Here is a 15669-nt window from a genome sequence, read left to right on the forward strand (position 1 = left end):
AAATGTTTCCTCCCCGTTGCAATTTTCAGCCCTGGTAGTATTCATGTAAATCTTTTGTAGTGGCACTGACAATGTTTTTTCACCAATATGCCATTGAAACTGACAACAACTTTAGAACTCTGCACATCTGCAGAATAACCTGGAAATCCAGAAGTTGCTATTGATGATTCTATACCCTTCAGATGTAGTTTTGAGGCTGTTTTAAGTATTCTCCTTGTGTTTGCAAGCGTGTCTTTTAAGTTGAGCGCTATCATACTTAGCAAACAATGAACACGGATGCATGTATACATTCTGGTTGAAATTCTGGTTCACTGCTGTGTTTAGGTGGTAATGGGCATTCCGTTTTGAGAAACCTGTGAATTAAGCGATAAACTCAGTAAATGTCAGGTTTTCTTTGTGACTGATGGAGCTAATGGCCTTTCAGTTGAATGAACAAATGTCTGGAATGCTCAATTGTTTGATGCATGGTCTTAAACATTCTGTTGGATGGGCTGAAAGTTCATCTCTACTTAAGTGACTTAGAAATTGTGCTGTTACTAGGTATCCAGTACCCCCCCCCCCCCCCCCCCCCCCCCCCCGACCAAGTCACCAGAACCATCTTTATGTAGGTCAATTTGGGATACACCAACTTGATTTAGTAGTAGCACACATCTCTAGGTCATAGAACATAGAACAGTACAGCACAGAACAGGCCCTTCGGCCCTCGATGTTGTGCCGAGCAATGATCACCCTACTTAAACCCACGTAACCCGTATACCCGTAACCCAACAATCCCCCCATTAACCTTACACTACGGGCAATTTAGCATGGCCAATCCACCTAACCCGCACATCTTTGGACTGTGGGAGGAAACCGGAGCACCCGGAGGAAACCCACGCACACACGGGGAGGACGTGCAGACTCCACACAGACAGTGACCCAGCCGGGAATCGAACCTGGGACCCTGGAGCTGTGAAGCATTGATGCTAACCACCATGCTACCGTGAGGCCGTGAGGTCAAAAAACCTTTTTTCTCAAATCCCGCTCTAAGGCAACAATGCAGTATTGAGAGAATACTGTACTGTTGGTGTTGCCGATATTTGGATGAATGTACAGCATCCTACCATGCCACCTGAAGAGGAGCAACACATTTTCTTACTGCCCTTTTGTTTTCTTACATTCCTTCCTCAACTAGCACCATTAAGACAGATTATCTGGTCATTCATTCATTTGCTGTTGGGAATTTGTTATGCTTGGGTATGTAATTATGACTGTGCTTCAAAAATGATCAAATTAGGGTTAGTGTTTTGACGTGCCTTAAGATGTGAAAGGTGCTATTTACACAAGTTATTTTGTCCCCCATAGTTGGGTTTGCTCCCATCTCTTTGGGCCAAATTTTTATTTCTGTATTTCCCTTCCCACTTGCGATTCTCCTATGTCCCTATTTTAAATTGCCAACTAAGACTAAGGTTGACATATAGATTCTATAGGTTTCACAATAGGTTCTGCACAAAATAAGTTGCAAGGAAAGATCAAGTGTCAAGTTTTTTTCGGTGATTAAATTAGGCAATATAAACATTTATTAAAAATAAATTGAGTACCCAATTCATTTTTTCCAATTAAGGGGCAATTTAGCATGTTCAATCCACCTACCTTGCACATCTTTGGGTTGTGGGGGTGAAACCCACGCAAATATGGGAAGAATGTGCAAACTCCACATGGACAGTGACCCAGAGCCGGGATCGAACTTGAGACCTCGGCGCTGTGAGACTACAGTGCAAACCACTGTGCCACCGTGCTGCCCCAGGCAATCTAAACATGAGTCACCGTAGTTACCAGTCAGCAAAAATTCCATGGAAATGCAGCCACTTGAAATGCTACTGTTTCAGCCAATCATATTATGCTCTTGTATTTAGTTGGATAAGAAATAACTAGTTGTTTAAATAATATCACAGGTCTTCCTTGATCTTTTGTCAGTTTAAATATTCTACCTGTAGTTCTCTGGTCCCAGACATTTGGCTCTAAGATGTGAGCTTGAGTTTTTTGTCAGAAGAATTTTTGACTAATAAAGGGCTCAGTTGCACATGTCTCAACATATTCAACTTTATTTTTAATTTCCTGCTGATCAATGCCGCATTCTAATCTCTGCTGTATATTTACTGGGACCTTAATCCCTTGTATTGTTTTATAATCCAGACAATTGGTTAGAGTGAGATAGTGATGTTTTAATCGCAATTCACTGTATAATAACAAGCTGTGCAATAGATCATGTCCTATTTTAGCAATAGCAGAACTATTTTGATATGCAGAAGCATATTTAATCGATAAGTCAGGAACTATCTGCATTTTCAGGAACTTGCTGCATTTATGTTGTCGCTGAGTACATGTGTGAGCGCTTGGTGGACATATGATTATCATAGCACAAACGGTGGGTATTGTGCTTTTGATAACTGTTTTGAATTTTACTACATTCAAGATTTGTAATGAAATATTTGCTTTTGTGGGTCTTGGGGAGTTTCCAGAAACAGTCGTGATGCATTATGTTGATGAACTCGTACTTCTGTCACTAACTAGCAGCTAAGGGTAAATGCAGCATTCAACCAGCAAGTGTGTTGTGCTAGATGTAGCCTGATTGCTTGAAATAATTTTATTCTCCACAGAGAAGATCTCTCCTCTTGGTTCTTCCAACTGTAGCTACTTGGAGCAGTTTGTGTGTGAAATTGCTCACTCAGCAATTCCGTTTCAGTGTGACTTTCGGCTGTCGAAGGTATTGCTCAGATCTTATACGTGAACATGAGACAAGCATCCGAAAAGCAAAATGGGATTCTGTAGAGGAATATTATCTGTAGGTTGTTTGTAGAGAAGGATAACATTTGTCTAAAATTGTGTTCAGTTTTGCTCCCTGTTGCAGATTGGCTGCAGCACTGGTAAGTGAATTTTGAACTCTTACAAAGGCAGGCAATGTGATTTAAGATGTAACAAGTTTTTAAAAAATAATTATAGAATTGAATGCAGTGAATTTGGACAAAGTGGGAATAAGATTGCAATATATTAAGCAGTGAATTAGGTTCCATATCAATTCCCATTCCAGCCGCCCCAAACAAATGCCGGAATGTGGTGACTAGGGGCTTTTCACAGTAACTTTATTGAAGCCTACTTACATAGACATAGAACATAGAACATTACAGCACAGAACAGGCCCTTCGGCCCTCAATGTTGTGCCGAGCCATGATCACCCTACTCAAACCCACGTATCCACCCTATACCCGTAACCCAACAACCCCCCCCTTAACCTTACTTTTATTAGGACACTACGGGCAATTTAGCATGGCCAATCCACCTAACCCGCACATCTTTGGACTGTGGGAGGAAACCGGAGCACCCGGAGGAAACCCACGCACACAGGGGGAGGACGTGCAGACTCCACACAGACAGTGACCCAGCCGGGAATCGAACCTGGGACCCTGGAGCTGTGAAGCATTTATGCTAACCACCATGCTACCCTGCTGCCCCACTTGTGACAATAAGTTATTATTAATAATACTGAAGAGATTGCAGGGCAGCACGTTGGCGAAGTGGATTAGCCCAGCTGCCTCACGGCGCCGAGGTCCCAGGTTCGATCCCGGCTCTGGGTCACTGTACGTGTGGAGTTTGCACATTCTCCCCGTGTTTGTATGGGTTTCGCCCCCACAACCCAAAAGATATGCAGGGTAGGTGGATTGGCCATGCTAAATTGCCCCTTAATTAGAAAAAATGAATTGGGTACTCAAAATTTATTTTTTTTAAATACTGTACTGTAGAGATTACTATGCTCGCCATTTACAGAAATTATTTAAACTCAGAAATAAGAATAATGTCAAATTTGTGGACATCAAATTAGGAGTATATTTAATATTGAATTTTATCGTGATGTCAAACTTACTTGTAGAATCAATGTGCACATGGCATATTTATTTTAATACAAGTACGAGTGATGCATTTTAGGGAGAGGAAAATAAGAACATAAGTGGGATAGAGGAGGCTTGTGTGGAGCACAAACACTGGCATAGACTTGTTGGGCTGGGTGACCTATCTCTCCGTCTGCTTCAGCTCACCTGAAACCCTAAACGCTGCCTTTGTTATTTCACGACTTGACTATTCCAATGCTCACCTGGTCAGCTTCCCATCTTCTTCTCACCATCAATGTGAACTCATCTGAAACTCGGCTGCGTGTATCCTAACTCACACCAAGTTCTGTGTTCACTCTAGTAAAAATTATTTAAATAAGAATTGATTCAACATTCAGTAAAAATGTACTCAGCCAGTGAAATGGATAACTTTTGTTTAACAGGTCTCTCAGAACAGTTCTCAGAATATGCTATGTAGCATTAAACGTTGTTATCCTGACCACTTCTCCTTCAAAGTACTGCCCTCCCATATATATCCTCATAAAGTCATAGGATCATACAGCAGAGAAAAGGCCCTTCGGCCCATCGTGTCTGCGCCGGTCAAAAACAACCACTTAACCATTCTAATCCCATTTTCCAGCACGTGGCCCATAGCCTTGTATACCCTGGGATCCAAAGTGCACATCTAAACACTTCTTAAATGTTATGAGGGCCTCTGTCTCCACCACCCTTTCAGGCAGCGAATTCCAAACTCCCACTACCCTCTGAGTAACAATTTCTTTTCCTCACATCCCCTCTAAACCTCGTGCCCCTTACCTTAAATCTATGCCCCCTGGTTATTGACCCCTGTACCAAGGGGAAAGCTATGTTCCTGTCTATCTATACCCCTCAGACATAGAACAGTACAGCACAGAACAGGCCCTTCGGCCCTCGATGTTGTGCCGAGCAATGATCATCCTACTCACACCCACGTATCCACCCTATACCCGTAACCCAACCCTGGGACCCTGAAGCTGTGAAGCATTTATGCTAACCACCATGCTACCGTGCTGCCCCGAAATACTTCTACATTTCTCAATCACGTCCCTCTTGGTCTCCTCTACTCCAAGGAAAACAATCCAAGTCTATCCAGCCTCTTGTCATAACTAACACTCTCCAGCCCAGCATCCTGGTAAGTCTCCTCTGCACCCTTTCATCACATCCCTCCTGAAATGTGGATTCCAGAACTACACACAATACTCTAGCTGTGACCTAATCAAAATTTTATACATTTCCAGCATAACATCCCTGCTCTTAAACTCTATGCCTTGCTAATAAAGGCAAGAATATCATATATCTTCTTAACCACTGTATTCACCTACTCTGCTACCTGAAGGGACCAGTGTACATGCGCACCAAGATCCCTCTGATCCTGGGTGCTTCCCAGAGTCTTGCCGTTTATCATGTATTCCTTTGTTTTGTTTGTCCTGCCCGAGTACATCACCTCACACCTATCTGGATTGAATTCCATTTGCCACTGATCAGCACATCTATATCCCTCTGTAATCGAAGACTACCTCCTCACTATTTACCAGCCCGCCAATTTTTGTATCATCCATCAAACATACATTAACTATCATATATGTTCACTGACTTGCGTTGTCTCGGTTGATTTTATAATTTCTATACTTTTCAAATCCCTTTATGACCTTGCCCCTCCCTGTCTTTGCAACCTCTTCCAGATCTGCAACCCTCCCAAGATCTCCAGGTTCTTCCAGTTCTGCTTTCCATAGAATCCGTACAGTGCAGAAGGAAGCCATTTGGCCCATCAAGTCTGCACCAACCACAGAAAGAGCACTCTACCTAGGCGCACTCCCCTTCCCTATCCTTGTAACCCTGTGGGAGGAAACCGGAGCACCCGGAGGAAACCCACGCAGGCGAGGGAAGAAAGTGCACACTTCTCTTCACACAAACGGTCACCCAAGGTCGGAATCGCAACTGGGTCCCTGGCGCTGAGGCAGCACTGCTAACCACTGCCCCTGTGTCATCCTTCTTGCACTTCCTTAATTTGCTCCATCAGTGACATTTAGTTGAACCATACCAACCACACCCCTCCACCCCCCTTAATGCTGCTACCCCTCTTTCCTCCTCTTGAGATGTTCCTCAAACCTGTCTCCCTCTGTTCTGATATCTAGTTCTTTGATTCATAGAATCATAGAATTTACAGTGCAGAAGGAGGCCATTCAGCCATCAAGTCTGCACCGGCTCTGAAAGAGCACCGTACCCAAGGTTAACACCTCCACCCTATCCCCATAACCCAGTAACCCCACCCAACACTAAGGGCAATTTTGGACACTAAGGGCAATTTAGCATGGCCAATCCACCTAATGTGCACATCTTTGGACTGTGGGAGGAAACCGGAGCACCCGGAGGAAACCCACGCACACACGGGGAGGATGTGCAGACTCCGCACAGACAATGACCCAAGCCGGAATCGAACCTGGGACCCTGGAGCTGTGAAGCCATTGTGCTATCCACAATGCTACCGTACTGCTCCTCAGTTTCAGCTTTTTTGATAACTCTTGTGAAGCACTTTGAGATTTTTTTTACTGCATTAATCTAAATGCAATTTGTGGAACGTTCTGAAGCACTAACAAAAAATCTCTGTTATGAAGAACTGAAAAGGATGGGAACGAGAAAATAGAGTTTTATTTATATATGTTGCAATATCAGAGGCACAGTTTTCTTAATGACTTTCCATGAAGTTTGTTATCTAGTGATATTAAAGGTATGTGACTGAAGTTGCATGTTGGGGATATGCATGTTAGGGATAAGCAAGTGTGGCTGCTAATGTTTAAAAAACAATGCTCTTGGATGGAATTGTTTATTGTCACCTGTATGAGGTACAGCGAAAAGTATTTTTCTGCATGCAGCTCCAACAAATCATTTAGTACCTGAAAAGAAAATACATAATAGGGCAACACAAGATACACAATGTAAATACCTAGACACCGTCAAAAGATACACAATGTAAATACCTAGACACCGGCTTCGGGTGGAGCATACAGGAGTGTAGTATTAATCAGGTCAGTCCATAAGAGGGTCGTTTAGAAATCTGGTAACAGCAGGTAAGAAGCTGTTTTTGAATCGGTTTGTGCATGTTCTCAGACTTTTATATTTCCTGCCCGATGGAAGAAGTTGGAAGAGTGAGTAAGCTGTTTGGGAGGGTCTTTGATTATGCTGCCCGCTTTCCCAAGGCAGCAAGAGGTGTAGATAAAGTCAATGGATGGGAGGCGGGTTTGTGTAATGGACTGGGCGGTGTTCACGACTCTCTGAAGTTTCTTGCGGTCCTGGGCTGAGCAGTTGCCATACCAGGCTGTGATGCAGCCAGATAGGATGCTTTCTATGGTGCACCTGTAAAAGTTGGTAAAAGTCAGTGTGGACATGCTGAATTTCCTCAGTTTCCTGAGGAAGTATAGGCCTGTTGTGCTTTCCTGGTGGTAGCGTCGACGTGAGTGGTCCAGGCCAGATTTATGGTGATGTGCACACCTAGGAATTTGAAGCTATCAACCATCTCCATTTCAGTCGCTTTGATGCAGATAAGAGTGTGTGCAGTACTTGCTTCCTGAAGTCAATGACCAGCTATTTAGTTTTGCTGGCTTTGAGGGAGAGATTGTTGTCGTTACACCACTCCACTAGGTTCTCTATCTCCCTCCTGTATTCTGACTCGTCGTTGTTTCAGTACCGACCCACTATGGCTGTGTCGTCAGCAAACTTGTAGATGGAGTTGGAACCAAACTTTGCCACACAGTCGTGTGTGTATAGGGAATATAGTAGGGGGCTAAATACGCAGCCTTGTGGGGCCCCGGCAGTGAGGACTATCGTGGACGTGGTGTTGATGTTTATTCTTATTGATTACATAGATACATATAGATACATAGAAGATAGGAGCAGGAGGGGGCCTTTTGGCCCTTTGAGCCTGCTCTGCCATTCATCACGATCATGGCTGATCATGCAACTCAATAGCCTAAACCTGCTTTTTCTCCATAGCCTTTGATCCCATTCTCCCCAAGTGCAATATCTAGCCACCTCTTGAATATATTCAAAGTTTTAGCTGGTTTAGCTCACTCAGCTAAATCGCTGGCATTTAAAGCAGACCAAGCAGGCCAGCAGCACGGTTCGATTCCCGAACCAGCCTCTCCGGACAGGCGCCGGAATGTGGCGACTAGGGGCTTTTCACAGTAACTTCATTGAAGCCTACTCGTGACAATAAGCGATTTTAATTTCATTTCATTTCAACTATGTCCTGTAGTAATGAATTCCAGGCTCACCACTCTGTGTGAAGAAATGGCTCGTATATCTGTCCGAAATGCGGTCTATGCGTCAGAAAATCAAGGATCCAGTTGCAGAGTGAGCAGCAAGTCCTAGGTTTTGAAGCTTTAATATGCGCTTGGCTGGGATTATTGTGTTGAAGGCGGAGCTGTAGTCAATAAATAGGAATCTAATGTAGGAGTCCTTGTTGTCGAGATGCTCCAGGGATGAGTGTAAGGCCAGCGAGATGGCATCTGCTGTGAATTGTTTGCAATGATATACAAATTACAGTGGATCTAAGCATCCTGGGAGTATGCAGTTGATGTGCATCATGACCAATCTCTCAAAGCACTACGATTGACGTCAGGACCACTAGACGGTAGTTATTGAGGCACGTTGCTTTAAGTTTCAAGTTTCCATAATGAGCAGTGTTTTCTATGAAGTCATTTTGAATTGGAGATAAGAAAATATATGCAAAATCTCAACCGTTTAACAAATGCACTATTTGTATTTATTTGTTTCTGAGATTAATTATGAACTTTTTTTGTTTCAGGGAAATGAAGCGAGCTATCCCCTGGAAATGTGCTCTCACTGTAAGTTTTTAAACGTTTTTATTCAAAGAAAATATTTTCTTTGTTTACACAAAATTTGTTTACACACCAGATTCATACAATATGAAAAAATATCCCTGCCACCCAACCCACCAATTGAAAAGAAAATTAGTTAATTTTTCAGAATATCACCATTACAACCACCTACGTGCAACAGTTAACAATATTTCAATCCTTTTATCCACCCCCCCCATAAACCCAAAAGAAACAACAACCAATCCCCAATAACCCCCCTCTCCACCCCCAAGATGGTGGTCAACTCTGAAAAAGGAAATAAACAGCTGCCAGCTGAGGTATGACCTCTCAGCCAACCCTAATTACAAAAATTCCATCAGGTTGCTGAGCCAAGCTGCTGCACTGGGTGGGGCTGAAGACTTCCAACCAAATAAAACTTGCCTAGGGGCTATCAAGGGAGCAAAGGCAAAAGCATCCTCCCTCACCCCTGTCTGTAACTCTGGTAAGTTTGAGATCCCAAAAATAGATACCAACGAGCCATGGTTCCAGTTCAACCATACGAATTTCTGACATAGTGCTGAAGAGGCACAAATGTTCATGAACCAAGACCAGGATATATGGGTGTGATGGGCTGGGCATCCAGAGCACTGCTCTCACTCATTCTGGTCGGGGTCAAATGCGCCCTAAGCATCACCTTGAATTGTATCAGGCTGAGACTAGTGCACAAAGGGAGAGAGTTGACTCTGAGCCTCACTCCACTCCCCACTCTCTTTTGATCTCATCCAACAGCATCTGATCCACCGAGTGTAGATCTCTGATACACCTCCCTCCCCTACATTTGCTGCCGAAAAAACTCTGTCCATCGACGAGGGAGTGGGGGCCAAAGAGAACAAAGCTATTTCCTTGCGTGTGAGGTTTCGCACCTGGTAATATCTAAACTGGTTAGCCCTTGAGAGCCTATACTCCTCCAGCCAGCCACTCCTCAAAACTCAGGAATTTACCATCAACAAGCTGATCACCAATCCGTTCCAAACCCCCCCCCCCCCCCCCCCCCCCCCCCTCTCAGAGGACGAATCTAAAACCGCCGGCACAAAACAATGGTTTCCACAGATTGGAGCCAACATTGGCATAGCATCCATTTTAAAGTGCTGTCTAAATTGTCCCCATATTTTCAAGGTGCCCACCACAACCAGATTGGCAGTCAATTTCATTGGGGAATATGGAGGGGGCGCCTAACTAATGCCTTCAAGCTGGTTCCTTGCAGTCATTCCCCTTCATCCGTCCCCACGTGGACTCCGTCCCTCTATACCACCCCCGCATCTACTCAATAATAATATACAGATTGGGTAATGCAAGACCCCTGATGTCTATTCCTTTCTGTTATCAAAAACTACGGATAAAAGATGAGATGAGATCACCTTATCACACTGTTCTTCCTCGCCCATGAAGAATAGTTTTGTGTTTATTCACAAATGTGTTTGTTTAGAATTCATTTATATGTATATCTTGAAGCATTATGAGTACCAACCTGAGGCTTATTTGATTATCCTGGAATGTGTGAAGAAATTTCACAGAGGTTTCTCTCTTTATTTTGCTCTTGGCTGTTAGGATAAGCGGCACTCTGGGAGGATGGTAAACATTCTTGACTGGGTTAGCTGGTGGACCTTCCTGCTCCTTACATATTCAATTACAACTAGTCTTTCTCTGGCATTTTCTTCCCCCCTGTGCAGTTTAATTTCTGTGGATTGCAGTGGTTTTATGGCACTGATTTAGTGAATGAGAACTTATAGAATGACCTGATGAAAATTACATGAAGGACTGATTTAGCATTATTATGAACATAGTCAACCAGTGAAATAGATAACTTTGCTTCATGGGTAGCACAAATTAATTCTCAGAATATGCTATGTCGCTTTTCACACTCTTATCCTTTCCACTGCTCCTTCAAAGTGCCTTTCACATACTGCCCTCCTATATTTCCATGCACCTTAAATTGTCCTTTCCTTTCTTCTATTCGTCAAGCACTGCAGTGGCTCAGCCTTTACCTAAAAGTCCCCTCGTCCCTCTTCTGATTTCTATGCATGCTACTTTATCCACCACACCATAATTTCGCTTGAAGTCTGACAGATTGTACTTCCAGTCCCTGCTCTTCTCATTTCTTGAGACTCAAAAATGTTGATGGAGTGGGGTGCTGGATGCAGCTTGCATGAGATTAGCTTGCAGCACACCAGATTCATTCAATTTTTAAAAGCAGTACTTTGCTTCTTTTCCTTAGCCGCGTATTTTTCTTGTATGCAGCTGCTCCAGGATAAGTGAGAATGTTTCCCATGATAGGGGAGAAAACACCAACTCAAGGGTTTACATGTTGATAACATTTGATCCTTTGGAGGTACAACAGAATGAGGTTGATACTATTCTTCTATACAGGATGAAACCTGATATATGAACTACTTCCTACCCTATTCCATCAACATATAGTCTGTTATCCCTCATCTACTTATTCAGCATCCACTTGAATACATCAATGCTATATGTATCAACCACTCTATGCAGGGGTTATGTGAGAAGATTGGAGGTCTGCTTTTGTTTAAAAATGGAGCGAGGGAAAGACCAAGTAATTACAGGCCAGTCAATCAAACCTCAGTAGTGGGCAAATTGGCATTGGCTCAGTGGCAGAAAACAAAGGGTAATGATTGACTGCGGGTGTTTAGGAACTGGAAGACTGTTTCCAGTGTGGTTCAGTAGTGCTCAGTGCTAGGCCCCTTGCTTCTCTGGTATGTATCAAATTTTGGACCTAAATGCAGAGGGCATGATCAAGATATTTTCAGATGATACAAAAATTGGCTGCATGGTTTATAGAGAAGAGGGAAACTGCGGACTGCAGGAAGATATCAATGGGCTGGTCAGGTCGGAAGAAAAGTAGCAACTGGAATTCAACCTGGAGGAGTGTGAGGTGATGCATTTGGGGAGGGCAAACAAGGAAGAAAAATACATGATAAATGGGACGGTACTGAGAGGAAGGGAGGGATATTGGAGTGAATATCCACAGATCCCTGGAGGTAGCAGGACAGATCGATGGGGTTTAAGAAACCACATGGAATAATTTCCTTTATTAGCTGTAGCATAGAATATAAGATTAGCTGGAGCTATATATACACTAGTTAGGCCACAACTTGAGTACTGTTTGCAATTCTAGTCACCTCATTAGATAAAGGATGTAATTGCCTTGGAGAGAGTACAGAAGAGATTTACAAGGATGTTGCTAGGACTGGAAGATTGGATCAATGAGGAAAGATTGGATAGGCTGGGTTGTTTTCCTTAAAACAGAGGTAGCTGAGGGCAGATTTGATTGAGGTGTACACGGTTATGAGGGCCCTGGTAGAGTGGATGAGAAGGAACTAGTCCCCTTAGATGGTTATCAAAACCAACTGGCCTGGACCTTGTGTTCACATTTTTGAGTTTCCTGAACAATCTGAGCCAAGTAATGGATGTCAAACAAAAAAAGAGTAGATTGCCCTCTTCAGGACAAGCCTACAAATGAAAGAAAATATGGTGAAATTCTTTACTGTTAGTACAGACATTTAGGGTGCATAAAATTGATCAACGTTTCTTCCAGGTGAAAGAAAATGGACAGGACAAAGGAGAATTATCATAGTTGAGGTTTGATTATGGAATTTGTCACTAAGTTTCCTGTGGGTTGTGTATGACACAGAAAGTGTGTTGCTTTCAGCAAAAATTAATGCCGGCGTAGTTGAATCAGCTTGCAAAAAGCTTTAAATATCATGTCAAATAAACCTGTACATTCACAGCCGTTGGGTAAAATTCTTGTTGCCCAAACTCAATGCAGTGATTTGCCAAATTTGCTGAGAATACACAATTCACCCATGAGTAACAGATCATAGCACTATGATCTGTTACACCGAACCCAGAAGATGAGCACGGTAAAGCTGAGATTTCTTTTGATGCTTGACATTGTGTGGTTGGATCACAGGCAAGCACTGATTGGTGATAAGGGACTAAGGTCACCAGTGTTGGGCCTTGCTGAGATAATACCCTTGATGACACTAAAATAACATAATAAATCTGTTTGATCTGTCCAAGCAGATAATAGTCGAGTAATAATGTGGGCTCCAATAGATATGAATCCAGTGCCTCCAGGAAGGAATCACTTGTGCAGCTTTGATTCTAGTTGGCTATGGACATCCTTCAGATTGTACTCTCTTGGGAGACGCAGAAAAAATGGGAATATATAAGCGAGGGAAGTTATTCTGTCTTAATTCTCCCATTTCTTAGCTTTGAGATGGATAATATACTTCTCCTCATATACAAGTATCATCCCTGCCCATGTGAAGACACAGGATCGAGCTGGGAGGTGAATTTGTGAAGAAGGACAAATTATGATCTGCATTGACCTGTCACTAAACACCTTGGGCAGTGTTTACATCACCACAAGCCATTTATGCGAGGGTTTGTATTAGATAATTGGTGATTAAACTTGGGCTATGACATTAGATTTGAACGTTCGGAACATTAAACTACTTGGCACATTGTGAATTGGCCTATGTAAATATTTACAGTTTATTGAAAGTGAATGCTCATTCCACATATGAATAAAGAAACTACCACGGAAACAAGTTTGACAGCAGCGGGAATGTACCTGGAGGCTGAGAGTGAGTGCAAAACCTCATGTCCAAGGTTTAGTCCGTACTGTAATTGCATTGCAGAGAGTGAAGGTGTTCTGTATTGAAGCTTCATGGCATCTCAAACTGGTAGGACTAGCAGTGACGCGGTGTGAAGTTTATCTGCCATGATGAGCTGCATTTTTGTAGCTGATTTCAGTTTGGGCTAAACCTTGACTGTTGCTCATTTATGGCTAAACACTCAAATATTTAAGTGGATGCTCTCAAGGAGAGTCGGTCAGAGGTTGTCTGTCCACTGTACGACTGCGATATTTGGGAACTTTTTGTGGAATTTATCAGCAGCTCAGCTTGGAGACTACTTTTCTTATTAAGGTGATGAATTTCCATAAATCTATCTACCAGGCACTACTTGATCAAAAAACAAATGGGATACTAGGTTATATGACCAGAATACTTTTAAGTTGTGTGGATAGCACAATGGCTTCACAGCTCCAGGGTCCCAGGTTCAATTCCGGCTTGGGTCACTGTCTGTGCGGAGTCTGCACATCCTCCCCGTGTGTGCGTGGGTTTCCTCCGGGTGCTCCGGTTTCCTCCCACAGTCCAAAGATGTGCACATTAGGTGGATTGGCCATGATAAATTGCCCTTAGTGTCCAAAATTGCCCTTAGTGCTGGGTGCGGTTACTGGGTTATGGGGATAGGGTGGAGGTGTTGACCTTGGGTACGGTGCTCTTTCAGAGCCGGTGCAGACTTGATGGGCCGAATGGCCTCCTTCTGCACTGTAAATTCTATAATCTATAATCAACATAATGTCTTTGCCAGGATTTAGTCGGCATACTTCTGTCTGGTTATCATTACATGAAGATGAAGTACGGGGTTTCCAAGCTTTATCTTCATGAGCCTCTTGGATGTATACCATGGCACCTGCATGCTACATTCAAAGTGTGTCGCATTCCCATTAGCTTGTTTAACATCTCAAGCTGTCAATGCTAACAATATTCTGATTTAGGATTTATTGAATGAGACAATAACACCGAGAACAACACTTTCTATTTTTTTTAAATTTAGAGTACCCAATTTTTTTTCCAATTAAGGGGCAATTTAGCGTGGCCAATTCACCTAACCTGCACATCTTTGGGTTGGGGGAGTGAAACCCACGCAGATACAGGGAGAATATACAAACTCCACACACACCCAGGGCCGGGATTGAACCCGATACTCAGCGCCGTAGGCAACGTTGCTAACCACTGCGCCACCATGCTGACCGAACAACACTTTCTAACCCTTTGGGCCTCTGAAGTTCAAATACCAGAAACTAGCGAGCCATAAATATAAATTCACGAGGCACTGTGTTTTTACTGGATGGGGATGGGGTATTGCACATGGGCAATAGTTTGTACACTGTTGTAGGCATGATTAGAGATATTTGGCAGGAAGAGGTATGAAGAATTACCTAATTTAGGGTTGTTCAACGTCAGGTATGTAAAAATAAAAGATCTTGTAGAGGTAAACAAGAAAGATTAATTAGATTCCAAACTAATTTTCAAATGTATAGAAGCTGATAACGATTACATTAGAATATGCTTGCTTTACATGCTGCAGTTCCAAAATTGTTTGTTTACAAATTCTGTTTACAGGAACAGATTCTGTGTAATTTTAATTTGAAAAGTACACTAGTCTGAAGAGATCCATGTACTCGTTCACCTCACCAGCAGAGGGACAAGAGTTAAAACCATGGTTACTCAATGTTATGTAAACAATCCCATGGGTTTTGCTTAACACTTGGCAAATTACACAGGTGGTTTATTTCTGGCCTGTTAATGAATCTCTAACTACTTTAATGGTTAGCCAAATATCTCACTATGTACTTTGTCATGAAAGCTGCATTCTTAAAAATGAAGTTTTAGTTCCAGGTCTGGATTGTATGGGTTGTATCAATTTTTAATGGACAGTTGGATCGGTGATATTTAGAAAGTTGGACCTGACTTTCTCAAGTTGAAATGAAGGGAGTGTTTCTATTTTGTTTAATTTTTCTATGTGACAATTTTATAAGATCTATAGCCAGGGTTATTTTGTAGCAAAACCCATCTGTGAAGAGTAAATTTTAAAACCATCTTTATGCATTCCCAATGTGTCAGATGGTCGATTATTCCTGGAAAGATGTTGGACTTTAATGTTAAACCATCAATTTGGTCTACTTTTGTTCCTACAAAATGTACTCGGTCCCTTGAGCCTGTTCTGCCATTCAATTAGATCATAGTTGATCTGTTTTTCAACTCCATTTATCCACCTTGGTTTCATATTATTTT

General features: G+C 42.6%; 1 protein-coding gene across 2 annotated transcripts in view; it reads left to right on the top strand.

Annotated features, from left to right (window-relative positions):
• Window positions 1-15669, top strand: part of LOC119971526 (calcineurin subunit B type 1) — a 72792-nt gene that overhangs the window by 9414 nt on the left and 47709 nt on the right. For both annotated transcript variants that reach the window (XM_038807187.1, XM_038807157.1), the window contains exon 2: window positions 8710-8749. In XM_038807187.1, coding sequence (XP_038663115.1) covers window positions 8710-8749 — 40 coding nt within the window. The remainder of the gene's footprint in view (window positions 1-8709; window positions 8750-15669) is intronic.

The sequence above is a fragment of the Scyliorhinus canicula genome, chromosome 1, assembly GCF_902713615.1.
Source record: "Scyliorhinus canicula chromosome 1, sScyCan1.1, whole genome shotgun sequence".
Taxonomy (NCBI): domain Eukaryota; kingdom Metazoa; phylum Chordata; class Chondrichthyes; order Carcharhiniformes; family Scyliorhinidae; genus Scyliorhinus; species Scyliorhinus canicula.